The sequence below is a fragment of the Podarcis muralis genome, chromosome 8, assembly GCF_964188315.1.
Source record: "Podarcis muralis chromosome 8, rPodMur119.hap1.1, whole genome shotgun sequence".
NCBI lineage: Eukaryota > Metazoa > Chordata > Lepidosauria > Squamata > Lacertidae > Podarcis > Podarcis muralis.
Window position 1 is genome coordinate 81,033,708 of NC_135662.1, and position 27,504 is coordinate 81,061,211.

Genomic DNA, 27,504 nt, shown 5'->3' on the forward strand with positions numbered 1-27,504 from the left:
GTTATCTTCTTTTTTTACTTTGTGGTGAAAGTGAGAGAAAGTCTGAGATCCCAAATATGTAAGTACACATGTTCAAAGAAACACACTCCAAGTTATTTTATGGGTCTCTCTTCACTCATGCTGTGCTCAGCATGCCTTTGATTGCCCAATCCACAGTTGCAACCTTACCCACAAGGACTATTTGCTGAATATCTTGTTGGGGCAGATGAAGAAAATTTGTTTTCCCCTCAGGGAAAATGAATTAGCTGCTCTAAATTGCTTACTAATTGAAATTAAATGATTGATCACAATCTCTGTTAAGGCTTCTTTTTTCTTCTTCTTTGGCGATCAGTCGTAGCTGTGCAAGATTGTTCTCCATAAACACGGTTTTAACAGTGAGTCCGTAAGTGACTGTGGAGGTCAATTCTGGATCCATACGTCCTTCCACAGTGGGGACATAGGTTTCTGGGCGGGAGTTGATCACGGTGTGGATTTGCCAAGTGTGCCTTTCCCTTAGCATGTTTCCTGCTTTCGTCCTGAGTTCGAGCGTTTTCAAAGCCCATGACACGTTTGGTGATGGTTGTTCTCCAGTTGGAGTGCTCACAGGCCAGTGTTTCCCAGTTGTCAGTTTTTTTTACTACATTTGCCTTGAGAGAGTCTTTAAACCTCTTTCGTTGACCACCACCATTACACTTTCCATTTTTAAGTTCAGAATAGAGTAGTTGCTTTGGAAGACGATAATCAGGCATCCACACAACATGACCAGTCCAGTGAAGTTGATGTTGTAGAATCATTGCTTCGACACTGGTGATCTTTGCTTCTTCCAGTACACTGGAATTAGTTCGCCTGTCTTCCTAGGTAACGTGTAATTTTTTTCGGAGACACCGTTGATGGAATCTTTCGAGGAGTTGGAGATGGCATTTATAGGTGCTCCATGTTTTACAAGCATACAGTAAGGTTGGTAGTACAATAGCTTTGTAAACAAGCATTTTGGTTTCCCTGCAAATGTCCTGGTCCTCAAAGACTCTGCACTTCAAACGGGAGAAAGCTGCACTCGCAGAGCTCAGGCGATGCTGGATTTCGGAAACAATGTCAGCCCTTGTGGAAAGATAACTGCCCAGGTAGAAGAAGTGATCAACATTTTCCAATGTTAGACCATTGAGTTGGATTTGTGGCGCTACAGATGTTGTTTTTTGCTTATTGGTGCAGCACTTTGGTTTTTTGGATGTTGAGTGATAGGCCAAGGTTTTCATAAGCTTCTGTGAAGATATTTAGGATGGATTGGAGGTCATCCTCTGAGCGTGCACACACTAAGTTGTCATCAGCATACTGAAGCTCTATGATGGAAGTTGTGGTAACCTTACTCTTTGCTTTTAGCCTGCTCAGATTAAAGAGCTTTTCATCTGTTTGATATATGATTTCTACTCCGGAGGGGAGTTTTCCTTCAACAAAGTGTAGGATCATGGAAATGGAAATAATGAATAGAGTTGGGACGATAACACAACCCTGTTTAACACCTGATCCCACTGTGAATGGTTCACTTTGAGAGCCCTTGTTACCTGCAGTTGTTGCTGTCATATTATCATGGAGGAACCGAATGATGATCACAAATTTATCTGGGCAGCCAATTTTCAGAAGGACAGTCCACAGGGCATTACGGTTTACAGTGTTGAAAGCCTGAGTCAGTTCAATAAACACAATATACGGGGTTAGTTTTGCTCTCCGCATTTTTCTTGAAGCTGTCAAGCGGTGAAAATTATGTTCACCATCCCCCTAGAAGGTCTAAAACCATTTTGGGATTCAGGAAGGGTCACCTCGGATATTATTAAGAGGTGGTTTGCTAAGATCCTTGTAAGGATTTTGCCAGCCACAGCTAATAGATGTCTTTGATAGTTTCCACAATCCATTCTGTCACCTTTTTTAAAGAGATTGAAATCTTGGATCTCTTCACAGGTATACACATCCCTGACATATAACGCCACTCCTCCTCCTTTCTTGTCTGGTCTGTTTCTCTGAAATAGATTGTATCCCTCCATTATTACATTCCAATCATGGGACTTATCCCACCAGGTTTCAGTGATGCCTATTATGTCATATTTAGTTTGCTGTACCAAGAGCTCAAGCTCATCTTGTTTATTTCCCATGCTTTGCGCATTAGTGTACAGACATTGAAGTCCATTAATCATTCCCCCGTGTCTCTTATTTAAGGATTTTTTCCTCCCACCACTAGGTCTGCGTGCTGTTTGCTCCATTTGGTCTATGACATTTGGATGATCATCTTCATCAATTGATAGACTCCTACCTTCAGGAGCACTGTCTCCCTCCCCCACATTAGTCAGTTTAAAGCCCTCCTGATGAGGTTTCTGAGATTTTTGGCAAAAACATTCCTCCCAACCGTTGTGAGGTGCAGCCCATCGCTTGCCAGAAGTCCATCTTCAAGAAACTGCAGTCCGTGATCTAAGAATCCAAACCGTTCCTGTTTACGCCATTTGCGAAGCCAGCTGTTCACTTCCACTATTTTTCCCTCTCTCCCTGGGCCACGTCATTCAACTGGGAGAACAGATGAGATGACAATTTGTGCATTTACTTGCTTCAATTTCCTGCCCAGAGCCTCGTAGTCTCTTTTGATCTTCTGAAGGCTATTGCTTGCAGTGTTATTGGTTCCCACATGAACCAAGAGGAAGGGGTATTTGTCAGTGGGTTTTATGATTCCTTGCAGTCGTTCAGTTACATCTTGGATCTTAGCCCCGGGGAGACAGCACACCTCCCAAGACATCTTGTCAGGCCCACAGATCACTGCTTCTGTTCCCCTCAGTAGGGAATCCCCTATCACCACTACACTCCTCCTCTTAGGTTTGGTCGGGGTTCTTCCGTGAGCTGTCCGTTCCAAGGTCGCCTGCACATTCCCTGAGGACTGACTTTGCTGCTCGTCTTCATATACCTGATCGACTATATTGAGGGAGAGATCCTCAAATGGAGTCTGTTCTTCATCTTCCATGCTAGGGGAGAGGACTTCAAAGCGATTGTGTATTTCTAAACAGAGCGAACCCTGGGCCTCCTACTTCTTTGAGTCACGTTTCTCCATATATCTGGCACCTGTGTTGGTGAACTAGCCTCCTTCTCAGGGGTGTCCCCTGTCTCCTCCTTGGTGGAGACGGTGTTCTCTGTTGCTTCCAAGAAGAGCTCCAGCTCTCTAATTCTTTGGAGCGTAGCTACACGTTCCTCCAGTTGCTGGATTTGTGTGGCTGTAGGTTGCTAGGTTGTTATATCTGCATTCTTTGGTGTGATGTCGCAGATGGAAGTTCCATCCATTGTTCAGAATACCTCTGCTGCTGTTCTCCCCCCCCCCCCCGCTACTTACTTGGTGAGTGAGGTGGTTCAGTTGCCTGGCTGCTGCTAATATTGGAGAAATATGTGGTGAAAGGAAAAAAAGAGGTTGTAAAGATGGCAACTGATAAACCCAAAGGCAGTGTTGAAGAGTTTAAAGTAAAGATGGCAACTGATGAACCTGAAGGTGGCATTGAAGAGTATAAAATAAAGAAGGAAATTGATGAACCTGAAGGCAGCGTTGAAGAACATAAAGCAAAGATGGCAACTGATGAACCTGAAGGCGGCATTGAAGAGGATAAAGTAAAGAAAGCAACTGATGAACCTGAAGGCGGCGTTGAAGAGGATAAAGTAAAGAAAGCAACTGATGAACCTGAAGGCGGCGTTGAAGAACATAAAGTAAAGACGGCAACTGATAAACCTGAAGGCGGTGTGGAAGAGGATAAAGTAAAGAAGGCAACTGATGAACCTGAAGGCGGCGTTGAAGAGGATAAAGTAAAGAAGGCAACTGATGAATCTGAAGGCGGCATGGAAGAGGATAAAGTAAAGAAGGCAACTGATGAACCTGAAGGTGGCATGGAAGAGGATAAATTAAAGAAGGCAACTGATGAACCTGAAGGTGGCATGGAAGAGGATAAAGTAAAGAAGGCAACTGATGAACCTGAAGGCGGCGTTGAAGAGGATAAAGTAAAGAAGGCAACTGATGAACCTGAAGGCGGCATGGAAGAGGATAAAGTAAAGAAGGCAACTGATGAACCTGAAGGTGGCGTTGAAGAGGATAAAGTAAAGAAGGCAACTGATGAACCTGAAGGTGGCGTTGAAGAGGATAAAGTAAAGAAGGCAACTGATGAACCTGAAGGCGGCATGGAAGAGGATAAAGTAAAGAAGGCAACCGATGAACCTGAAGGTGGCATGGAAGAGGATAAAGTAAAGGAGGCAACTGATGAACCTGAAGGCGGCATTGAAGAGGATAAAGTAAAGAAGGCAACTGATGAACCTGAAGGCGGCGTTGAAGAGGATAAAGTAAAGAAGGCAACTGATGAACCTGAAGGCGGCGTTGAAGAGGATAAAGTAAAGATGGCAACTGATGAATCTGAAGGCGGTGTTGAAGAGGATAAAGTAAAGAAGGCAACTGATGAACCTGAAGGCGGCGTGGAAGAGGATAAAGTAAAGAAGGCAACTGATGAACCTGAAGGCGGCGTGGAAGAGGATAAAGTAAAGAAGGCAACTGATGAACCTGAAGGCGGCGTTGAAGAGGATAAAGTAAAGAAGGCAACTGATGAACCTGAAGGCGGCATTGAAGAGGATAAAGTAAAGAAGGCAACTGATGAACCTGAAGGCGGCGTTGAAGAGGATAAAGTAAAGAAGGCAACTGATGAACCTGAAGGCGGCGTTGAAGAGTATAAAGTAAAGATGGCAACTGATGAACCTGAAGGCGGCGTTGAAGAACATAAAGTAAAGACGGCAACTGATGAACCTGAAGGCGGCATTGAAGAGTATAAAGTAAAGATGGAAACTGAAGAACCTGAAGGCGGCGTTGAAGAGTATAAAATAAAGATGGAAACTGAAGAATCTGAAGGCAGCGATGAAGAGTACATAAGGCCCAAGTGGGATAGCAAATTCCAGTACCTTTTAAGCTGTGCTGGATTTGTTGTGGGTCTTGGAAATGTGTGGCGTTTTCCATACTTGTGCCAAACCTATGGAGGAGGTAAGAGAAAACCCACCTTTTAATTGATTAGTTGCGTGATTGTTCAGACTAAACTATGACAAGTTCCTTTTGTTCTATAATAATATGTGTTTGGGGTGTGCCACACCCCTCTAATCTCTGGATCCAGCAACTGTTAAAATTTAATCAGTGCCAGGCTAGCCTCCCAGTGAGGTGTTAGCCTGGGTGGTGAGCCATTAAGGGAGATTAAGGGGCTATATGTGAGATGGCAAAAAAAGCCAGTGGTGGGAACAAAGGTGGCCTAAAATGGTTCTGCAGAGGCAGCTGTAAAGGTACTTAAATGTCGCAACTCTCCACCTGATGGCCTCATCTGTGGCAGATGACAGCTAGAAAAAGGAGACTATCACAGGTTCTGTAAAAGGGAGATGTCCTTTTTTAGTTTTAGTTTGAGAAATTCATTGCTAAATAAAATAATAAATAATGCAATTTACATCCTGCTCTTCCTTCTGATTGACAGATGGCTATGTGCCCAGAGCAAAACAACAAGACACTGAAACTGGGAAAGATATGTCCCTAATTTTTCTGTTAACTTCAATGCCTCACTGCAACTCTGATTTGCAAGCAGCGCTTAATAGTATTACTGAATGACTTACAACCCAAGCTTTAAGTCTTGTTGGAATTGTTATCTATTGTTACTGATTGATTTGGTTTCACTGCATGGATTTACTGTCTGAGTTATTTATTTTCTCTGACTAAACGGACATGGATTTATTTATTTTTAAATCTATTGGCAAGAAACATGAAAAACAAATAGTCTTGCTTCTAGGCAACCATGACAATAAGAGTTCTTTAAATGTTTCTGTGCTTTGACTCTGATAAATGATTTTAAAATGTGTATTATTCCTTGTTGAAAAGTGAAGAGATTAGAAACAAGCTACTTTGTCCAAGAGCAACTTCCTTTGCAGCATCATTCCTGGTTGTAACTTTTTGCCAATCTCTTCTTCTTCTCAAGGAAAGCAGATAATTTACACCTGAGAACGTAGACCAAGGGAGATATGAACACCTGAGTTGACTCTAGCTGATTTCCCTCAAAGTTGATTCTCCCCCCCACCCTACATTCCAGAATTTTTTTTAAAAAAATGAAAAAAAAACAAGCTAAAATGTAAGTGCAAAAACAGCAGCAAGGAACTCTCAATCAATGAAGTAGCATTTTTTTTATTACTTTCACCTTCTACATCTCTCACTGCAGGTCTAATTTATGCAGGTTGTTGTTGTTGTTTAGTCGTTTAGTCATCTCCGACTCTTCGTGACCCCATGGACCAGAGCACGCCAGGCACTTCTGTCCTCCACTGCCTCCCACAGTTTGATCAAACTCATGCTGGTAGCTTCAAGAACACCATCCAACCATCTCATCCTCTGTCGTCCCCTTCTCCTTGTGCCCTCCATCTTTCCCAACATCAGGGTCTTTTCCAGGAAGTCTTCTCTTCTCATGAGGTGGCCAAAGTATTGGAGCCTCAGCTTCAGGATCTGTCCTTCCAGTGAGCACTCAGGGGTGATTTCCTTCAGAATGGAGAGGTTTGATCTTCTTGCAGTCCATGGGACTCTCAGGAGTCTCCTCCAGCACCATAATTCAAAGCATCAATTCTTCGGCGATCAGCCTTCTTTATGGTCCAGCTCTCACTTCCATACATCACTACTGGGAAAACCATGGCTTTTACTATACGGACCTTTGTTGGCAAGGTGATGTCTCTGCTTTTTAAGATGTTGTCTAGGTTTGCCATCGCCTTTCTCCCAAGGAGCAGGCGTCTTTTAATTTCGTGACTGCTGTCACCATCTGCAGTGATCATGGAGCCCAAGAAAGTAAAATCTCTCACTGCCTCCATTTCTTCCCCTTCTATTTGCCAGGAGGTGATGGGCCCAGTGGCCATGATCTTCGTTTTTTTAATGTTGAGCTTCAGACCATATTTTGCGCTCTCCTCTTTCACCCTCATTAAAAGGTTCTTTAATTCCTCCTCACTTTCTGCCATCAAGGTTGTGTCATCTGCATATCTGAGGTTGTTGATATTTCTTCCAGCAATCTTAATTCCGTCTTGGGATTCATCCAGCCCAGCCTTTCGCATGATGAATTCTGCATATAAGTTAAATAAGTAGGGAGACAATATACAGCCTTGCCGTACTCCTTTCCCAATTTTGAACCAATCAGTTGTTCCATATCCAGTTCTAACTGTAGCTTCTTGTCCCACATAGAGATTTCTCAGGAGACAGATGAGTTGATCAGGCACTCCCATTTCTTTAAGAACTTGCCATAGTTTGCTGTGGTCGACACAGTCAAAGGAGAAAGCTAGAGAGTTCCAGAAAGACATCTACTTCTGCTTCATTGACTATGCAAAAGCCTTTGACTGTGTCGACCACAGCAAACTATGGCAAGTTCTTCTCCCATTTCTTTAAGAACTTGCCATAGTTTGCTGTGGTCGACACAGTCAAAGGCTTTTGCATAGTCAATGAAGCAGAAGTAGATGTCTTTCTGGAACTCTCTAGCTTTCTCCATAATCCAGCGCATGTTTGCAATTTGGTCTCTGGTTCCTCTGCCTCTTCTAAATCCAGCTTGCACTTCTGGGAGTTCTCGGTCCACATACTGCTTGAGCCTTCCTTGTAGAATTTTAACCATAACCTTGCTAGCATGTGAAATGAGTGCAATTGTGTGGTAGTTGGAGCATTCTTTGGCACTGCCTTTCTTTGGGATTGGGATGTAGACTGATCTTCTCCAATCCTCTGGCCACTGCTGAGTTTTCCAAACTTGCTGGCATATTGAGTGTAGCACCTTAACAGCATCATCTTTTAAAATTTTAAACAGTTCAGCTGGAATACCATCACTTCCACTGGCCTTGTTATTTGCAGTGCTTTCTAAGGCCCATTTGACTTCACTCTCCAGGATGTCTGGCTCAAGGTCAGCAACCACACTACCTGGGGTGTACGAGACATCCATATCTTTCTGGTATAATTCCTCTGTGTATTCTTGCCACCTCTTCTTGATGTCTTCTGCTTCTGTTAGGTCCTTACCACTTTTGTCCTTTATTATGGTAATCTTTGTACGAAATGTTCCTTTCATATTTCCAATTTTCTTGAACAGATCTCTGGTTCTTCCCATTCTGTTGTTTTCCTCTATTTCTTTGCATTGCTCGTTTAAGAAGGCCTTCTTGTCTCTCCTTGCTATTCTTTGGAAATCTGCGTTCAATTTCCTGTATCTTTCACTATCTCCCTCGCATTTTGCTTGCCTTCTCTCCCCCACTATTTGTAAGGCCTCGTTGGACAGCCACTTTGCTTTCTTGCATTTCTTTTTCATTGGGATGGTTTTAGTTGCTGCCTCCTGTATAATGTTGCGAGCCTCCACCCATAGTTCTTCAGGCACTCTGTCCAGCAAATTTAAATCCTTAAACCTGTTCCTCACTTCCACTGTGTATTCATAAGGGATTTGGTTTAGATTGTATCTTACCATAAAATGGGCTCAAGATATTGGGTACAACATTTTGTTTGAAGACTGGGAAAGGTTATGGAACACCGGTATGAAATTCACGGCATGTAGTGCCTTGAAAGAAAACATTATGAAAATGATATACAGGTGGTACATGACCCCAGTCAAACTTGCAAAGATATATCATCTGTCTGATAATAAGTGTTGGAAGTGTAAGGAGGCTGAAGGAACATTCTTTCACCTCTGGTGGACATGCCCGAGGGTGAAGGCCTTCTGGGAAATGATTTATAATGAGTTGAAAAAGGTATTTAAGTATACCTTTCACAAGAAACCAGAGGCCTTCCTCCTGGGCATTGTGGGCCAGAGAGTGTTAAAGAAGGACAGAACCTTCTTTTTATATGCAACTACAGCAGCAAGAATTCTTTTAGCTAAATATTGGAAGGCACAGGAGCTACCCACGCTGGAAGAGTGGCATACGCAACTGATGGACTACATGGAATTGGCCGAAATGACTGGCAGAATCCGAGACCTGGGAGAAGAGGCAGTGGAAGAGGACTGGAAAAAATTTAAGGACTATTTACAAAAATATTATAAGTTATATGAATGTTGAGAATTTGCTAAGTTTGGAGACAACAAGCTTCAGCAATTAAATTTGATTATGGTGGAAACTAAGTTATGACTGTGAAATGACTAAAGTTTAGAGTAATGTTTTTATTTTTAGGATCGATGGAAAAGGGAGTTAATGACAAGTACCCTAAATCTAAAATATAATTAGATGAATGTACAAAAACGCATGAAACAAGGTATCAATTTGCTGTTATTTTTCTTTATTGTAAAGGATGCAGGGGGTGGAGGATGTGGGGAAGTCCAGTGGATCATGAAAAATTGTTCGTAAAATGTGAACTTTTTTCTTTTATAATCTTCTTTTTTCTTCTTTGTAAAGTCGCTTTTGTTGAATCATTGATGATGTATCTGACCTTGGAAAAAAGCAATAAAAAATATTATTAAAAAAAATAAAAATAGATTGTATCTTACCGGCCCAGTGGTTTTTCCTACTTTCTTCAGTTTAAGCTTGAATTTTGCTATAAGAAGCTGATGATCTGAGCCACAGTCAGCTCCAGGTCTTGTTTTTGCTGACTGTATAGAGCTTCTCCATCTTTGGCTGCAGAGAATATAATCAATCTGATTTCGATGTTGCCCATCTGGTGATGTCCATGTGTAGAGTCGTCTCTTGTGTTGTTGGAAAAGCGTGTTTGTGATGACCAGCTTGTTCTCTTGACAGAACTCTATTAGCCTTTGCCCTGCTTCGTTTTGATCTCCAAGGCCAAACTTGCCAGTTGTTCCTTTTATCTCTTGATTCCCTACTTTAGCATTCCAATCCCCTATAATGAGAAGAACATCCTTCTTTGGTGTCACTTCTATAAGGTGTTGTTAGTCTTCATAGAATTGGTCAATTTCAGTTTCTTCAGCACCAGTAGTTGGTGCATAAACTTGGATTACTGTGATGTTAAAAGGTCTGCCTTGGATTTGTATCGAGATCATTCTATCATTTTTGAGTTTGCATCCCAGTACAGCTTTTGCCACTCTTTTGTTGACTATGAGGACCACTCTATTTCTTTTACGGGTTTCTTGCCCACAGTAGTAGATATGATAGTCATCCGAACTGAATTCGCCCAATTCCCGTCCATTTTAGCTCACTGATGCCCAGGATGTCAATATTTATTCTTGCCACCTCATTTTTGACCACATCCAACTTACCCAGGTTCATGGTTCTTACATTCCAGGTTCCTATGCAATATTTTTCTTTACAGCATTGGACTTTCCTTTCGCTTCCATGCATATCCACAACTGAGCATCCTTTCGGCTTTGGCCCAGCCGCTTCATCAGCTCTGGATCTACTTGTACTTGTCCTCTGCTCTTCCCCAGTAGCATGTTGGACACCTTCCGACCTGAGGGGCTCATGTTCCAGCGTCTTAACTTTTATATACCTGTTGTCTTTCTCCATGGAGTTTTCTTGGCAGGGATACTGGAGTGGCTTGCCAGTTCCTGCTCCAGGTGGATCACGTTTGGTCAAAACTCTCCACTATGACCTGTTCATCTTGGGTGCCCTGCTTGGCATAGTTCATAGCTTCTCTGAGTTATTCAAGCCCCTTTGCCACGGCAAGGCAGTGATCCATGAAGGATCACTTCATGCAGGTTCATCACTTTATGCAGGTTAATCCCCACCAATTAGATGCACTTTCAATGCATGCCACAGTAAAAAAACACAACCCCCCCTCTAACGATTAGTTGTATATTATTGCCTTTTTGCACAGACCCTAAGTGGGAGGACATGATTAGCTCACTCCACAACACCTCCCTGCCCCTCATATTGTTTACATGGGGGCGGGGGCAGTCCCGATTTGAATCTGATATCAACATCACAGCTTCCCCAATGGAGGAAGTTAATGATCATTAGCTGTAGAACCCTTGTCCCTTCATGGAAAAATTCTCAAGAGCCACAACTGGGTGCCATAGCAGTTAAGGTAGCGCCCCCAGGTTTTCTTACCCCCAGTTTATCACCATATGGGAGGGAAAATCCTCTCTCAATCAACTGTTACAGCTTTTTTGCTTTACTTAATAATTATTTTATGTACAGCATACTTACCTAACAGATGCTGCTGGTATGAAGATAATGCTAGTAGAAAGTTAGAGGTGGAGGAGGGCATGAGCAGTGGCATAGTGTGTGGGGGCCAAGGGGTAGAATTCTGAGGGGGCACAACCAGGCACCCCCCCCAGGCATTGGCTTCCCCACCCTGGTGAAGGATGCAAAGCAGTCCAGCCCATGGAGCACAGGAAGGGGACAAGGGGCATCCCCAGTGTGGCCTGGCCTGGCCAGACATGCCCCTGCAGGCAGCTGGCACAGCAAGGCCCCACTTGGTTGGAGATGTTCTCCGCCAGTGTCAGGGGCTTGCCTGCACTGGGCACCAGCAACCCACTCTGTGCCACTGTTATGAGCTAACTGTGCTTGGAAATTTTGTTTCTAGGAGCATTCCTGATTCCATACATCATCGCGTTTCTGTTGGAAGGCACCCCTATATTTTTTCTTGAATTAGCTGTAGGGCAGCGCATGAAAAAAGGCAGCATTGAAGTCTGGTGGCACATCTCACCTTACCTGGGAGGACTGGGTAGGTTTCTGCAACTGCCTTTACTTGTGACTATACAATCTTCTAATCATTGCACCTTTCTGGAAATGCATGGGCTCCATGAGGCTGTAATAGCAAACCCATTAGCAGTAGGGTAAAAGATAAAGGACCCCTGGACAGTTAAGTCCAGTCAAAGGCGACAATGGGGTTGCAGTGCTCATCTCGTTTTCAGGCTGAGGGAGCCAGTGTTTGTCCTCAAACAGCTTTCTGGGTCATGTGGCCAGCAGGACTAAACTGCTTCTGGCGTAACGGAACACTGTGACAGAAACCAGAGTGCACAGAAATGCCGTTTACCTTCCCGCCACAGTGATAACTATTTATCTACTTGCACTGGCATGCTTTTGAACTGCTACGTTGGCAGGAGCAGGGACAGAGCAACGGGAGCTCACCCTGCTGCAGGGATTTGAACCGCTGACCTTCTGATCGGCAAGCCCAAGAGGCTCAGTGGTTTAGACCACATCACAGTAGTAGTAAACTCAGGCAGTTGCATGCCTATCTGTGTGGAAGATAAACAGAGCCACTCAGGGGCAACCTGTGTGATTTCACCACCTGAGGCAAAATGGGAATTGCCTCCCCCCCCCCCACCCCACTGCTTAGTTTGTTAGCACCAACATTTAATTCACAGAGCAATATTGTTTTCCAGACTGCCAGAGTTCAGGTAGTAATTGGATTTGATCTTTCCATTGTGTGAATCAGACTCTTGCAATATGTATGTTAAAAAACAATTTTCTTTGTTCATGCCAAATCTGAGTGTGCTTGTATATTCCACAGGTTACAGTTCTGTGATAGTGTGCTTCCTAGTGGTTCTATATTACAATATGCTTTTGGCCTGGATTTTGTGGTATTTTATAAACTCTTTTCGAAACCCATTACCTTGGAGTTCCTGCCCAACAGATACCAGCAAACCAGGTGAGTTCCCAAGTCTCTTGCTGCTTTCTGTTATTAGTATCTGCTTTTCTATGTATCCTTCAATCACTGCATTAAATTGCTTGTCCAACTCTGCCACAGTCAGCAACTGGCAGACCCAGGTGTGTTCCTGCCATGCCTCCTTTGGCCCTAGCCACAGATTGGGATAAGCAAGGTCTAGACACAAAGCCCTACAGGTGCCCATTTTTCTGTGTAGGCTATGTGCACATTATCAGCTGTGTCTGTGTGTCAGGTTGCATTTGTGCACACCAGAGATGGGATGGGGATGTTTGTACCCAATGTGCATTACTTGCTTCATTTCCCCTCCCGCTTCCAATCCTCCCATTTACCGATCATGGTGCTATCATCTGTGCATACGCTGTTACACAGCTCAGCTGAACTGCACATCAAATGTGGCTTAAGAATTCTTTTTGTGTTGAAGCTGGTTTGATGGAAAACACCCACATTAGCAGCATTTATCAAAAATCTCCAGGCTAGCTCTACATCTTTGGTAATGTTGTATGTCTCTGGATTCATAATCCACCATTGGGAGCGCACTAGAGCAAGAGTAAATGGTAATGTGTACAAAGCTTGGATGCAATTCTTCTCTTCTCCTCTTGCATAAAAATGCACAGATGAGAAGGGGGGGTTTAGCTCCCCCTCCTACCCAGATGCACTGCACTTTAAATTGACCTCACACCCCCCAGCCCTGCTCTTCAGAGCAAGACTCACCTAGTTAGGCTGTGTCCTCATGAACATGTGTCTATAGTTGCATCCTGTGAACATACACCCCAAATCTTACAGCTCCAAAAGGACAGAATTGCAGAGAAAGCAGCACTTGTAAGTTGTACCAAAAGGGAATAGGATATGAACTGAGAGAAGCACCTGGTAATGCAGCAGAGGTAGAATAATAATAATATTTTTATTTATACCATGCCCATCTGAAAGAAGCAGCAGTAAGTTCATGTTTAAGGCATAGCTTAGTTTAATAATGGTTGAAAGTGCTGTGTAGATGGGGCCAATAGCTTAAAGCAGGTGTGGTGGATCTTCATGCCCTTCAGCTCTTACTGCACTACGACTCCCACGATCTCTGGCCATAGGCCATGCTTGCTAGGACTGATGGGAGGCGTAGTTCAACGACAGCTGGAAGTCCAAAGGTTCCCCACTCCTGGCTAGTTTACTTGTTATGCCAAAGCAAGAGCTTCCTGTGCAGAGAGAACTGATGCCTGAAGAAAGGCTCCCTTCCCCTTCATGGAATAGCTTCAAGAGGATGAGGCACATATCCATTCAGCTGGGGTGTGCCTGGTTGCATCCCTAACCCAAATATATGTAGGGCTGGAGAGTTTTGTTCCAGACTTGGTCTGGAAGAGCTGAGGTGAAGCATCTCTTGATGTCATTCTTTTGGGAAGCCCTGTTTGTCAATCAAGAGGAAGCTATTCCCCAAACTAAACAATACCTCAGTCTAGAACTCCAGAGGAGAGGGGTTTATGGTAGGTTCACATTTTCCTTAAAAACAAAACAAAACATGGAATGGAGTTTTTAAAATGCAGTGGTGCTGTGGGTTAAACCACAGAGCCTAGGACTTGCTGATCAGAAGGTCGGCGGTTCGAATCCCCGCGACGGGGTGACTTCCCGTTGCTCGGTCCCTGCTCCTGCCAACCTAGCAGTTCAAAAGCACGTCAAAGTGCAAGTAGATAAATAGGTACCGCTGCAGCGGGAAGGTAAACGGCGTTTCCGTGCGCTGCTCTGGTTCGCCAGAAGTGGCTTTGTCATGCTGGCCACATGACCCGGACTGTACACCGGCTCCCTTGGCCAATAAAGCGAGATGAGCACCGCAACCCCAGAGTCGGCCATAACTGGACCTAATGGTCAGGGGTCCCTTTACCTTTATACCATCTGCACGCTCAATTGGTGCAGAATGGGACAACTACATATTCCTGTTCGTCAGGATCCTTTCCAACTCTTCTATGATTCCATCTGTTTTGATAATGCCTTCTGTGCTTGTTATTTCAGAACTTATTGAAGAATGTAACAAAAGCACACCTACCAATTATTTCTGGTATAGGTACACTTTAAACATAAGCACGGATATTACAAACAGTGGTCCGCTTCAGTGGTGGCTGGTTTTATGTTTGGCAGCCTGCTGGTTACTTGTGTTCATTTGTACAGTACGAGGAATTGAATCGACTGGAAAGGTGAGCAGGGATTATTACCAGACACCTGTATTTCACTGACCTGGTCCTTACTGAGGTGGTAAAGCCACCTTTGGACTGCACCATGTGAGATAGGAGGCAGCTCACATGAATGTTCTACCATATTTTTTAAAAGGCACCTGCCCATTGAAAACTAATGCGTCTGCGAGGAGGCTAGGTTAGAATCCATATGCAGGAGGGTTTTTTTTTGCATGTGTTTGATCATCTTATTACCTGGCTACAGTTAGAAATGGTACAGTCCAGACAGAAAATAGAATATTATCTATCTTAAGTGCTCATATATTTCATGGTGTTGCCTTCACCTGTTCCTGACACTCACTTTTTTCTTCTCTACTTTGTTCTTCCTCTTAGGCAACATATGTTACAACTACATTTCCTTACCTAATTCTAACATTATTCCTTCTTTATGGAGTGACTCTCCCAGGAGCCTTTCACGGATTAGTGTACTTCATGACTCCTAATGCAAGTATTTATTAAATTGATCCTTGCTGTTCCAGATGATGTACAGAAAATATGACTTGATCTTTTAGAGGTAGCTTTGATGATGATGATAATAATAATAATAATAATAATAATAATAATAATAATAATAATAATTATTATTATTATTATTATTATTATTATTATTATTATTATTATTATTATTTATACCCCGCCCATCTGGCTGAGTTTCCCCAGGCACTCTGGGCGGCTTCCAATCAAGTGTTAAAAACAATACAGCACTAAATATTAAAAACTTCCCTAAACAGGGCTGCCTTCAGATGTCTTTTAAAGAGAAGATAGCTGCTTATTTCCTTGACATCTGAAGGGAGGGCGTTCCACAGGGTGGGCGCCACTACCGAGAAGGCCCTCTGTCTGGTTCCCTGTAACCTCAATTCTCGCAATGAGGGAACCGCCAAAAGGCCCTCGGCGCTGGATCTCAGTGTCCTGGCTGAACTTTCCTCCATGCTGCTTCTTTGTTTACCACTTAATACTAGTTAGGATCCACACATATTCTGGCAATTGTACTTTGTTAACTCCCTCTGGAATCCACGAAGAACAGAAACTTGTGTAAAAATGCCCTTTTCTAGAACTTACGAATATAGGCAACCCTGGGTCAAATCTTATTTTTCAGCAGACAGGGCAGAACTACACTTCATTGTGTAAGCATGGGGTGTCCCAGTTCTGTATTTGACCTGTTATGCTGGGGCGAATGCAGAGATGGAGAGATGCATTTGCAGAGGAGAGCCAGTGTAGTGTAGTGGTTAAGAGCGGTAGTCTTGCAATCTGGGGAACCGGGTTCGCATCTCCGCTCCTCCACATGCAGCTGCTGGGTGACCTTGGGCCAGTCACACTTCTCTGAAGTCTCTCAGCCTCACTCACCTCACAGAGTGTTTGTTGTGGGGGAGGAAGGGAAAGGAGAATGGCAGGGTCCAAGACCGGGAGATGTGCAAGTGAAGGAAAAAGCACCCTAGTGAGCATTTGTAAGGGACTATCGCCAAGCATGGAAAGAGTTAAGCGCTCTCTCCTACACACTGATTCTCCCCCTCCAACAAGCCCCCAGCAGGCAGTTTGCGAAACACTTGTTTGCCAGTATAATGCACTGTTCTGTTCTGAATTTGTTGAATTCAGAAAACACACTAATTTTCCACTGCTTGCCAGGAAGGCCTGTATCAGTGAAATATACACAGGAATTATGAGACTAATAATGTGTTTAGCTCTGATATCTCCCTGTCTCTCTCACAGCTCAAGAAGATCAACAATCCACGTGCCTGGCTTGATGCAGCCACACAGATCTTTTCCTCTCTCTCTTTAGGATGTGGGGGACTCATAGCATATTCAAGCTACAACCCGTCAAAGTAGGTATAATCTTGCAGTTTTGTTAGCTTTCGCTCACAATGTGGAGGGGAGTTGTTTGACGCAGTCAAATTGACTTCTATGAGATAGCGCCTCAGTGATCTCTGGAGACAAGACTCAATTCATTCAACCCACACTGGAGCCCAGGAAAAGCGGTTGGCTCTGTTCTCTTGATGTTTCCCTGTGTGAGTCCCAAAGATGCCCTTTATTGTTCTTTCTGCAATGTCAGAGTTGGGCAGATGCCCCAGTACACAGGCTGTCGCACACAAACAGCGGTAGGTTGCATACGCATGTCTGTGTGTGAAGATCTTCACATCATCTGCAGGAAGGATGGGAGTGAAAGTGGAAGTGGGAAAAGTTCAGCTAAGTTTGAGATGCAATACTTTATGATTAATGAGCATTGATTGGACCTGACTATATATGACTCCTGCCCATTGTGCAGGAGGTCCAGTAAGGGTAAGCCACCGGTAGGGGGACCCCTGTCGATGCGAACCAACTCAAGCTCACCCTGGTGTTCCCGTCGGGGTCATGTCAAGGCCTTAGCCCCCCCAGCCGGGCTTCAGACTAGATCAACACCCCCGGGTTCCCTTAATGGAATACCCTTAAGCATGGAGGGGCAGGTGATGGCCACACCTCCCCTCCCCAAACAAGGTCAAACAATGCCTAACTGCAACCCTAACTAAGTAGTGATGATTGCTACGAGGTAGGCGAAAACCAAGTGGCCAGTGCCAATTTGCCAAGTGGAAAAATTCCTACCAGGCCCCTCGGACAACCAAGGTGACCAACCGAAGTCCATAGCAAGGCCATGGCCTAACCTGCAAAATAGGGAGGGAGGGCAGGTGATTGAGGAAGCGAGCCAAAGAGGAAGTCCTCTGGCTCGCTCCACCGTTTAAACGGCCTCGGCCACGCCCCCTGGCCAGCGGATTGGCTGGCCGGGCTCTGACATGGCCGGGATCCCCCAGGCAACAGGGGACAAAGTCCCCCACCCCCGGTGGGGAGTGGGTGGCCCGCGGCCACGCTGGGAAGTGGAGCAGATTTATGATGAATGAGTCCCACTGAAGTCAGCTGCAGAGCCCTGACTTGAGAGTTTTTATTTTTGATCAGAAGGCAAGTGACTGAGGCGGCTGCATGTTCTCAATATAGCTTTACTCAATAAAGTTCCTGTGAGTATAAAACAGCATCATGCCATCTGTCTACTATTGCTATTTTTTACTGTTCTGGGATTGAAAATATTCAGTGAAGAGTAGAGTACAAGTACTTCAAATAAAATAATAAATGTATAACATTAGAAGTTACAGACTCGGTGCTGGCCTTTGTAACATTTAATCGGGTTGTTATGTACTTGTTTTTCCTAGTAATGACTGTGAAATGGATGCTGTCATGATAGCAGGAATAAACTCTTTGACTTCTTTGTTTGCGTCAATCCCAGTATTTTCAATTCTGGGGTTCAAAGCAACAATGGCCTATGAAGAATGCTTGGAAAGGTGAGCCATTCAAGTTTCACAGTTAGGAACCAATTTAAGGTGTTGGTCCAAGCCCTCTGTTCACAATTTGTTTTGTTTTTCATTGTCTAAAATTTAGTGTCATTTCTCTCCCCCCCCCTTTAAACCAGTTTAGGGGACCACAGAGGGCAGAATTAAAATAAGATTGTAGCATAGAACACAAAGTATACAATCCTGCATGTTCCATGTGCATATTCATTAATTCAGGTATACAGGCAACTTCCTGTTTGTATGGGGGTTGCGTTCTGCCCCTGGCCTGCCCCTATTTGAAGCAAATTGCTGTTGTTTTTCTTAGGGACTGTGGCAATGCAAATAATTCGTACCATTCCTGACTTTACTGACAGAAATGTTAAATACATCACCAAGGCATTCAGGAATGAAAGCATCGCTGTAGACAGCGGCGCATTTTGGCTCAGTTACTTGAACGGAACGGATATCAATAAACTTACATCTCTCAACCTGGCAAATTGTGATCTCCAATATTTCCTTGATCAGGTATCGTACTCCATTACAAAATGATCCAGTTGTAAAAGTACAGTATGCACTGATTTTGTAGTCGCCAAAACAACGCCACTTGCTGGGGCTATTGCCAAAGACACGGCATTAGTTCCTGATGGCATTCATATGCTCTTTTTCTGCCAAGGCACCTATTTTTCGGTTTTTGCCATGACAGGTAGTGCATTGAGTAGGGACCAGTAGGGTGGCAGAAGTGGGGCTAGGTTGCTCTCCCAGCTTCCCAACAGTGCTCATTGTCATTGCTTATGGAGGAGGACAAGGCGAGGGTGGTTGCTGTGGCAGAGCCAACCTGCTGCTTCTGTTGCAGCACTTGCACCATGCCAACCTCCCTGCCGCCTTGCTCCTCTCCTTCACATCGGCATGTGGTATTTGGGGAAGCCAGGTGAGCAATGCAACCTCACCTGAGAGGAAGCGATGACACACAACACTGTGTCAACAGCTTCGTGATGAATGAATGGAGCTTCCTTCTCTGGTCACATTCCATGAAGGTTTCTGCAGCTTCCACTGCATTTTTCTGTAGTTTCTCTGCTGGACCTCTGCCATACTGCAAGGTGGTCACAGCCCTGGCTCTTCAATTACCGTTGATGTGATGACCCAGGCAGGAAATTCTTCCAGAAGAGCTCTTTGGTTTCATACAAGCTGCTCTGTCTCTGGTAAACAAGCTTGTTACTCTGCCCATATGTATGAGTGCACAGAAACCACAAGTTGTTTGCCTGGTTATCTCCGAAGAAACACAATCTACCTTCCCCCCTACAACTACTGTTACTGGGGTGTTCCATGGCCACTTTTTTAGCCACAAATACTTGCACACAGAAGATGGGGCTCAGGGTACCCCCCAAAACTCTACTCCAGCTTGAGAAGTTTCCCCTTATAATTCTGCAGAGACACACAGAAACCATACCTGTGTCTGCACGTATGAGCATGAAAAGAACTACAGAAAGCAACCTGTGAGCTTAGGTGGCTGCTTTTTTTTATTATTTTATTACCATTCCTTCACCCTTAGATCCCAGGGCAAGTGACAACAATTTAAAATGCAACACTAAAAACAGATTACGGCAACTTAATACCACTGCGCTGCTCTGGTTCACCAGAAGTGGCTTAGTCCTGCTGGCCACATGACCCGGAAGCTGTACGCCGGCTCCCTCGTCCAATAAAGCGAGATGAGCGCCACAACCCCAGAGTCAGCCATGACTGGACCTAATGGTCAGGGGTCCCTTTACATTTACCTTTATGCTGAGTCCTAAAAATGCACATCTCAGGTGTTGAAGGTCAAGGTCAAGAGGGTTTTTTGTTTCACCCACCCACCCCAATATGAACTTGTAATTGGTAATGGCTGTATGTTATTCCAGGTGATGGCTAAATGTTGAGTAATACAACATTTTGCCTCTGCATTAGAATAAATGACACTCAGAAATCAATCTGACAGTTTTTACCATTATTTGTGAATTTTGCAGAGTGTTTCTGGAACCGGCTTGGCCTTTATTGTGTTCACTGAAATCATGCTTAAGATGCCTGGATCGAACACTTGGGCGATTATGTATTTTCTTATGCTGTTCAGTCTTGGTATATCTTCCATTTTTGGACTCGTTCAAAGTATCTTGACGCCTTTCACAGAATCTCGCACTGTGTCTAGATACATATACAAGGAGGCTATATGTGGTAAGGCATCTTCCTCAAATCCTTTTCTTTGCTGATAACAATGCTCAAGAGTAATACGGTGCTTTACTCGGTTCAAAGTGCTTCACCTACATTATTTCAGCAATCAAAAACAACAACAGCTTAACATTATCTCTGTATTGCAGGTTGGGGCTGAGATAGGGTTCGTGGGCAAGACAGTATTTCGATGGTGGAATATCCTGGCTCATTTCTCATTCTTATAGTTGCTACTGTTGTTTCAAGATACGTTCTTTCCAGTTTCATTAACCTCCCCAGGGAGGTTTGGCTGCCACCTTCATTATACATCTTTAGGAGCCAGGCAAAAAAATTCCTCTTCAACCAGATCTTGGGCTAATTCTATGGCCTTTTAAATGTGTTTGTGTGAGCGGGGGTGATTGTTTCATTTCTGTTCTATTTATTTTGTGCTTTTATCCTGTATTTTTATCTTGTGAACTGCCCTGATATCTCTGAAGGGCACTATATAAATTAATAAACAGTAATAACAACAATAACAATAACCTGGTGAGCAGAAACTGTACAGTCTTAATGATGCCACATTGCACTCATTAACCATTAAGGATAGGTGAGTGGCAAAAGTTGGGTGTTTGGCAAGAACGGAACAGACGTGTTGGGATTGATTATAAACGCACATGTAAACACCAATGGTTAGGTTTTCTTTTATTTCATTTGTGTAAATTGACTAATGAATGTTGTTGTCTGTAGGTTTAATATGCCTTTCTGCTTTTCTGCTGGGCCTGCTTTTTGCTCTGAGATCAGGAAACTACTGGCTTGAGATGTTTGACGCCTATGCAGGGACCTTGCCTTTGCTCGTCATCACTTTCTTTGAATTGATCGGTATTGTGTTTATTTATGGAATAAAAAGGTATGGCTATGTTTCTTCGCATATTTATCTGGATAAGCCCTTAGGTGCACAAGCAACTCAAGGCAGATGAACACGTGAGGCTGTATTCATAAGCATTTCTATTAAGAAACGAACACACTATGGAGAAACTAGCTGGTTCAACAGAACTACTGATTCAGCATAGCCCAGTGAAACTTAACTGCAGATTTGTTTAGACAAATTCTGCAATGCCTGAAAATTCTCAGGAAAATTAGCCTAATCCACCTACATCTTGTGATGCAAATCAGGATTTTTTAGTGATGGAGTGTCTCCCCCCCCCCCCCGGCCTGCTCCCCCACTTACATGGAAACTAACTCTAATGCTTGAAGAGGGTTTACAAGGTAAACTGGTGTCTAATCTGGAGTGCTTCAGACTGCTTTAGTGAGTTGTGTTTCAAAACTGAATACTCATCCATGGGGGGAGCCGTTATGTTTAATATGAGGGGCATTCAGTCTGAAGAGGTACCGTCGCCAACAGCCATTGCTGTTTGAAGTGGTATGGCCCAGGACCCAGATTTACCAGCACCCCTCATCAGAGGGATCATGAGAACCAAGCCCATTGATAAGCTGGTGAGGTGTGACACTTCCATTTCCCTCCTTTATCCTGTGAAAACAACACTCTAAGCAAGAAACCTTTATTTAGTCTATTTATTTAGAAAAGCATTTCTGAACCGCCAAATACAACACTGGGGTGATGCACAACATAAAATACAATTACAAGCAGTACCAATAATTATGGAAGTGGCTGGTCAATCTAAACATTAAAAAGCAATGAAGGCCTGATCTTTAAGAAAGGCAGGAAAGTCAAAAGTGAGGGTGTCTGCCAGATCTCTTACTGGCCTAGGTGCAGCAAAAGATACCTGGTTATTGTATTTGAAGTATAATCCATGTACCCCTGCTCAGAAATAAATTCCATTGTATACAGTGGGAATACGATCCCAGCTAAGGTTTGCAGCCTTATGCATAATTTGGGGGTATACACCCCAAAATTTGCAATAGGATAAAGGTTTCCTACCTGTTGTGTTTAATTCATCTGTGTACAGCTCATTTGATTTTGGAGGGTGCATATGGCCTTCTTAACAGCCCAAGCAGCTGTCAGAGAGGATAGATCTCTATTTGAGGGAGTCCTTGATTTTAAAATCCCTGTGGTTTAAAAGATTAAGAACTCTAGGCAGGGAGAGCAGAGGCTTCAAAGTTTCCCACCAGCAGTTAAAGCCTAGAAAGGAGACGGAACAGGCTAACTGGTCAGTCTTCCCCACTATGGAGACATGTAATACATTTCTATTTCAGTCACAAAAATCATTTCTAAATTAGTACATAAATGTTTTACCCCAGCCTGAATCCTCTTTTGTTTGTGTTTCCCTCTTTTGAGTGATGCTTATGTAGCTGCTCTACTTGTTCAAGTGATGAGCAGGCATGCAGTCAGAGGAGAAACAGAAGTTTAGCTGGCTTCATTTTTAATAAGGTTACATGCAAGTGAATTGTCCACAGATCACTCATTAAATGTATCCATTTCATTAACAGATTCAGTGCAGATGTGAAAGATATGATAGGAAGACCACTAAAAGGCTATTGGAAGGCAACATGGCAATTTTTCTCCCCAGTGATAATGTTCCTAATTTTTTTGTCCTATGTACTAGTTGAGCCACCATCAAGCTACAATACTTGGAACCCAAATTATGTAAGTTACCTTTATACAAGTCATTACAAGTCTTTCCCTAATTTGCATTCATGGGGGGGGGGGGGATTGAGCTCTCACTCCAATCTTGCTGCTACTCCTGAATCTCAATTCAACTCCTGAATTGATAAAGAAGCTCTGCTTAAGCACAGAATTCCTGGGCTATCACTGATGTTTCACTAGGGCTTACAGGGGGTCCTGCAGCTAATTAACCTCACCAGATTTTTAATGCTGAATTTTTTTAGATATGCTGTAAGCCATCCAGAGTGGCCCGGGAAACCCAATAAGATGGGTGGGGTATAAATAATAGAATTATAAATTATTAAGTATAATCAACTGAGGATGCTTTATGTTGGCCTTTTTATTTAATGCCCTGCCTCTTTTGTTTCAGCCGGACATTTAATAAATGGCTTTACATTTTGATTTTATTACTCTGCTGTAAGCTGCTCTAAGAGCATTCCTGAAGAGCTACTTAAAAGCAGGTTGAATAAACAGATATCCTTTTCACACCAAGCCCAAAGATGCCATTAGTCATATACTACAGCCCACCAAGGGCTTGACAGTAATCCTGGCTTTTGCCATCTAGGACACCAAGCTAAAACAGGCTTTACAGAACCCTACATGCCTGCTGGGCTGTTTTCTTCTTTGTGGGGCACAGGAGGTGTGTGTCTGCTGTACGTGTAGTGAGCCATCAAACTTGTGTATGAACCTATTACAAGATGGTATTGCCTGGAGAAAGACAGTTAGGGTGTGTATCCACAGTAGTGGACAGAGGAGGAATGACTGCTGGGGGTGGGACGCAGAAAGGAATGCCATAGCGCACCTGTAGCAGCAAACATGCTTTTTCTGTACAGCCACAGTAGGTGCTGTAACTCTCTAATGGTTTGACTTTACCCACAAAGGCACACTCTTCCACTTTCTCCCAAGACAGATGGATGCCATGTGGTTCCTAGCTAGTCAACCATACAGACACTGACCAGTCCCAGATCTGTTCAGCTTCATGAGTTTTCAGATGATCAGCCTTGATGGTAACTGTTTACTATCAAGTCCCAGCCTACCTAAAAACAGAGAGATTTTACCATTTCGTGTGACAGGAGTGAGCATTCATAAAAAAATTGCTTTTTGTTAGATACAACAGGCCACTAGCACCTCCCCTCTCCTCCTCCCATGGCATCCCAAAATTTGCTCCAGAGCAGGCACCCCCAAACTCGGCCCTCCAGATGTTTTGGGACCACGATTCCCATCATCCCTGACCACTGGTCCTGTTAGCTGGGAATGATGGGAGTTGTAGTCCCAAAACATCTGGAGGGTCGAGTTTGGAGATGCCTGCTCCAGAGGGTTTGGGAAATCCCTAGAAGGTATTTAGGGGGTGCACCAGTGGAGAGGAGGAGGAGTACATCCCATCATGCGAGGAGACATCCTTGTGCTGAGGAAGCCATAGTCTTAGCCCTACACTGCATGCAACTCAGGAGTCTTCCCTTTCCCTTTTGGAATATTGCCAACCTTTGCTTAGCTCCCTCTTTGAAGTATTAACAAGCTGTAATTCCTGTCTTCACTTACCTGGGAGCAATCCCCATTTAACTTGATGGGATTTGCTTCTGAGTAAACACATAGAAAATTGTGCTGTTTAGTGTGGCTTTCATGCAATACATTCCTTTCTCCCAAAGGTATATTTTCCTGCAAAAGAGCCAAAAAAGTATCCTCCCTGGGCTGTCGTCATCTCTATCATGCTGGAAAGTGTACCATGTTTGATGATCCCTTTCGGAGCCATTTACCAACTTGGGAGAATCGTACTGAAAAAGAAACAGCTACAAATAATACATCCAGACACCAGCACTGGTATCCTTGGTATCACCAGTAGAACTGGTATCCCTGGTATCACCAGTAGCACCGGTATCCCTGGTATCACCAGTAGCACCGGTATCCCTGGTATCACCAGTAGCACCGGTATCCTTGGTATCACCAGTAGCACCGGTAGCACTGGTATCACCGGTAGCACCGGTATCCCTGGTATCACCAGTAGCACCGGTATCCCTGGTATCACCAGTAGCACCGGTATCCCTGGTATCACCAGTAGCACCGGTATCCCTGGTATCACCAGTAGCACCGGTATCCCTGGTATCACTAGTAGCACCTGATCTTAACTTTTGTTTCAGCAATCTGGTCACCCTTGTTTTCCCCATCCTATCCTGACCATTAAAAACCCCCCACACAAGTATCCTCAAATTTAAGGTATTCAATCAGTAAGAATGTAAGGATTTCTATGTAAAACCGTTTTTTCAATAAATGCATCTTTATATATAGCACTCAAGACTGTTCATAGTACGTAACACATAATTATCTTGTAAGTCTTACCACGCCAACCGTATAGGCAGGTCCACATTCTTATCCCTATATTGTGGGTGTGGGGGCTGAGACTGAAAGAAGTGCTTTGCCTAAGGCCATTCGGTGCATGAGATTTAGAAAGGGGAAAACTGCTAGGGGCTGATTACAAAATTATGTCATTATAAGTGGACAGAACATGGTACAGTGGTACCTCTGGTTACAGACGCTTCAAGTTACAGACTCTGCTAACCCAGAAATAGTACCTCGGGTTAAGAACTTTGCTTCAGGATGAGAACAGAAATCGCGTGGCGACGGTGTGGCGGCAGCGGGAGGCCCCATTAGCTTAATTGGTACCTCAGGTTAAGAACAGTTTCAGCTTAATAACGGACCTCCAGAACGAATTAAGTTCTTAACCCGAGGTAGCTCTGTAATTCCACGGATCTTTTCAGGCACTACCATTACAACACACACACACACACACACACACACACACACACACACACTAACTGGAATTTAGAAGACACAACTCATTCAGTCACAAATTGTATTTTCTAAATTGGAGATCTGAGTCTTTTTTATGATGATTTCCCCTATAGCCAATAGAGCATCCCATTTATTTGTAGAAACATAAACTAGTTTGGACAGAATCAGTAGTTTATTTATATCTAACCACCTGAACTCGGCCATGCCATTCATCCTTCATACAGATTGTTCAGATTTACCAAGTGAATGGGCCATTACCAAGAAAGATACAACAACTGTTCTTGCTAAAAGGCCATGTGCAATACAGTAATAGTCTCAAACATGCAAATGATCTGAGGATTACTGAGCAAGGGTTAAGGAAAACCACATGGTTCTGACAGCCACAATCATAAAATAATGTGCCACTGAGTTTTTAAAACAGAGGTCACATTTTTCTAAGTGATTTACGCAAACAAGGCTTAGTGAACAGAACATAGAAACTTGCAGCGCTAGATCACTTTGTAGGCAAGATACCAGAATAGGCATCTTACCATTGTTGGATTACAGAAAAATATAATTCCCCTTGACAATTCTAGGGTAGGTGAATTTTTTACACAGTAAAAAATAGAAATAAAAATGGAGCATATCCCATTACTTAACTTTGCTGATAAAATACTTTGAAAACGTCACTTTGAGCTCATGTATTCATGGCGGTGTCGCTGTGGGTTAAGCCACAGAGCCTAGGACTTGCCAATCAGAAGGTCGGCGGTTCAAATCCCTGTAACGGAGTGAGCTCCTGTTGCTTGGTCCCTGCTCCTGCCAACAGAGCAGTTCGAAAGCATGTCAAAGTGCAAGTAGATAAATAGGTACCGCTCCGGCGGTAAGGTAAACGGCATTTCCGTGTGCTACTGTGGTTCACCAGAAGTGGCTTAGTCATGCTGGCCACATGACCCGGAAGCTGTATGCTGGCTCCCTCAGCCAATAAAGCGAGATGAGCGCCGCAACCCCAGAGTCGGCCATGACTTGACCTAATGGTCAGGGGTCCCTTTACCTTTATTCATGGCACTAAGCATACTTTCAGGCACCAAATTACTACATTTTTCTTGCTTTGGGATACAGGAGGTTGACTTAGCTATTTATTTCTTTTTCTTTCTTAAAGGAAAAATAAAACAGTTTACTTACAATAAAGGTAAAGGTAAAGGTACCCCTGCCCGTACGGGCCAGTCTTGACAGACTCTAGGGTTGTGCGCCCATCTCACTTAAGAGGCCGGGGGCCAGCGCTTTCCGGAGACACTTCCGGGTCACGTGGCCAGCGTGACAAGCTGCATCTGGCGAGCCAGCGCAGCACACGGAAACGCCGTTTACCTTCCCGCCAGTAAGCGGTCCCTATTTATCTACTTGCACCCGGGGGTGCTTTCGAACTGCTAGGTTGGCAGGCGCTGGGACCAAGCAACGGGAGCGCACCCCGCTGCGGGGATTCGAACCGCCAACCTTTCGATCGCCAAGTCCTAGGCACTGAGGCTTTTACCCACAGCGGCACCCGCATCCCTTTACCTACAATAGGACCGCATTATTCAGTCCAGAATGGCTTTGAAATCTTCATATAATGATGGTTCTGTCACTTCCTTCAGGAGTTGTATAGAAGCTCCTGAATTTGCCAGAGCAACCGTATTTCACCTGAAAAGATGAATGCTAAAATCAACCAATTGCTGCTCCGATAGACAAATCATTCTGAACAGGGTTATTGGGTGGTCCGCAGGCTGTCTTTTAAAACAAGGGCGGCCATTTTTTGCCAATGCAATGCCTCTGGGCTGCATGGTACATTGGCCCACCCCATCCCTGCACTCCCAAGGACATTTTGAAACTACATGTGATGGGGAG

At 43.9% G+C, this 27,504-nt stretch overlaps 2 protein-coding genes across 4 annotated transcripts in view; one reads left to right on the forward strand and one right to left on the reverse strand.

The window, feature by feature from the left end:
• Positions 1 to 445: 445 nt before the first annotated feature.
• LOC114601050 (uncharacterized) lies at positions 446 to 25,142 on the forward strand. Of its 2 annotated transcripts, XM_028738054.2 has the most exons (12): positions 446 to 5,014; positions 11,471 to 11,611; positions 12,401 to 12,538; positions 14,549 to 14,730; positions 15,100 to 15,210; positions 16,474 to 16,586; positions 17,940 to 18,068; positions 18,431 to 18,581; positions 20,057 to 20,261; positions 20,982 to 21,141; positions 22,683 to 22,839; positions 24,504 to 25,142. In XM_028738054.2, exons 1-12 carry the CDS (start codon positions 3,424 to 3,426, stop codon positions 24,972 to 24,974), a joined length of 3,549 nt encoding a protein of 1,182 aa, XP_028593887.2. In that variant the 5' UTR covers positions 446 to 3,423; the 3' UTR covers positions 24,975 to 25,142. The 2 variants fall into 2 exon arrangements, with proteins under 2 accessions (XP_028593887.2, XP_077789528.1); XM_077933402.1 differs by lacking the exon at positions 15,100 to 15,210.
• The window catches only part of TERT (telomerase reverse transcriptase), a 65,339-nt gene continuing 59,627 nt past the window's right edge, over positions 21,793 to 27,504 (reverse strand). Inside the window, exons 16-17 of one of the 2 annotated variants that reach the window (XM_077933401.1) lie at positions 24,397 to 27,300; positions 21,793 to 23,894 (exon numbers count right to left, since the gene is read on the reverse strand). In XM_077933401.1, the coding sequence (XP_077789527.1) occupies positions 27,251 to 27,300 (50 nt within the window). In that variant the 3' untranslated portion in view covers positions 21,793 to 23,894; positions 24,397 to 27,250. Of the gene's footprint in view, positions 27,301 to 27,504 lie in introns of both variants that reach the window. The other variant, XM_077933400.1, reaches the window with a different exon arrangement.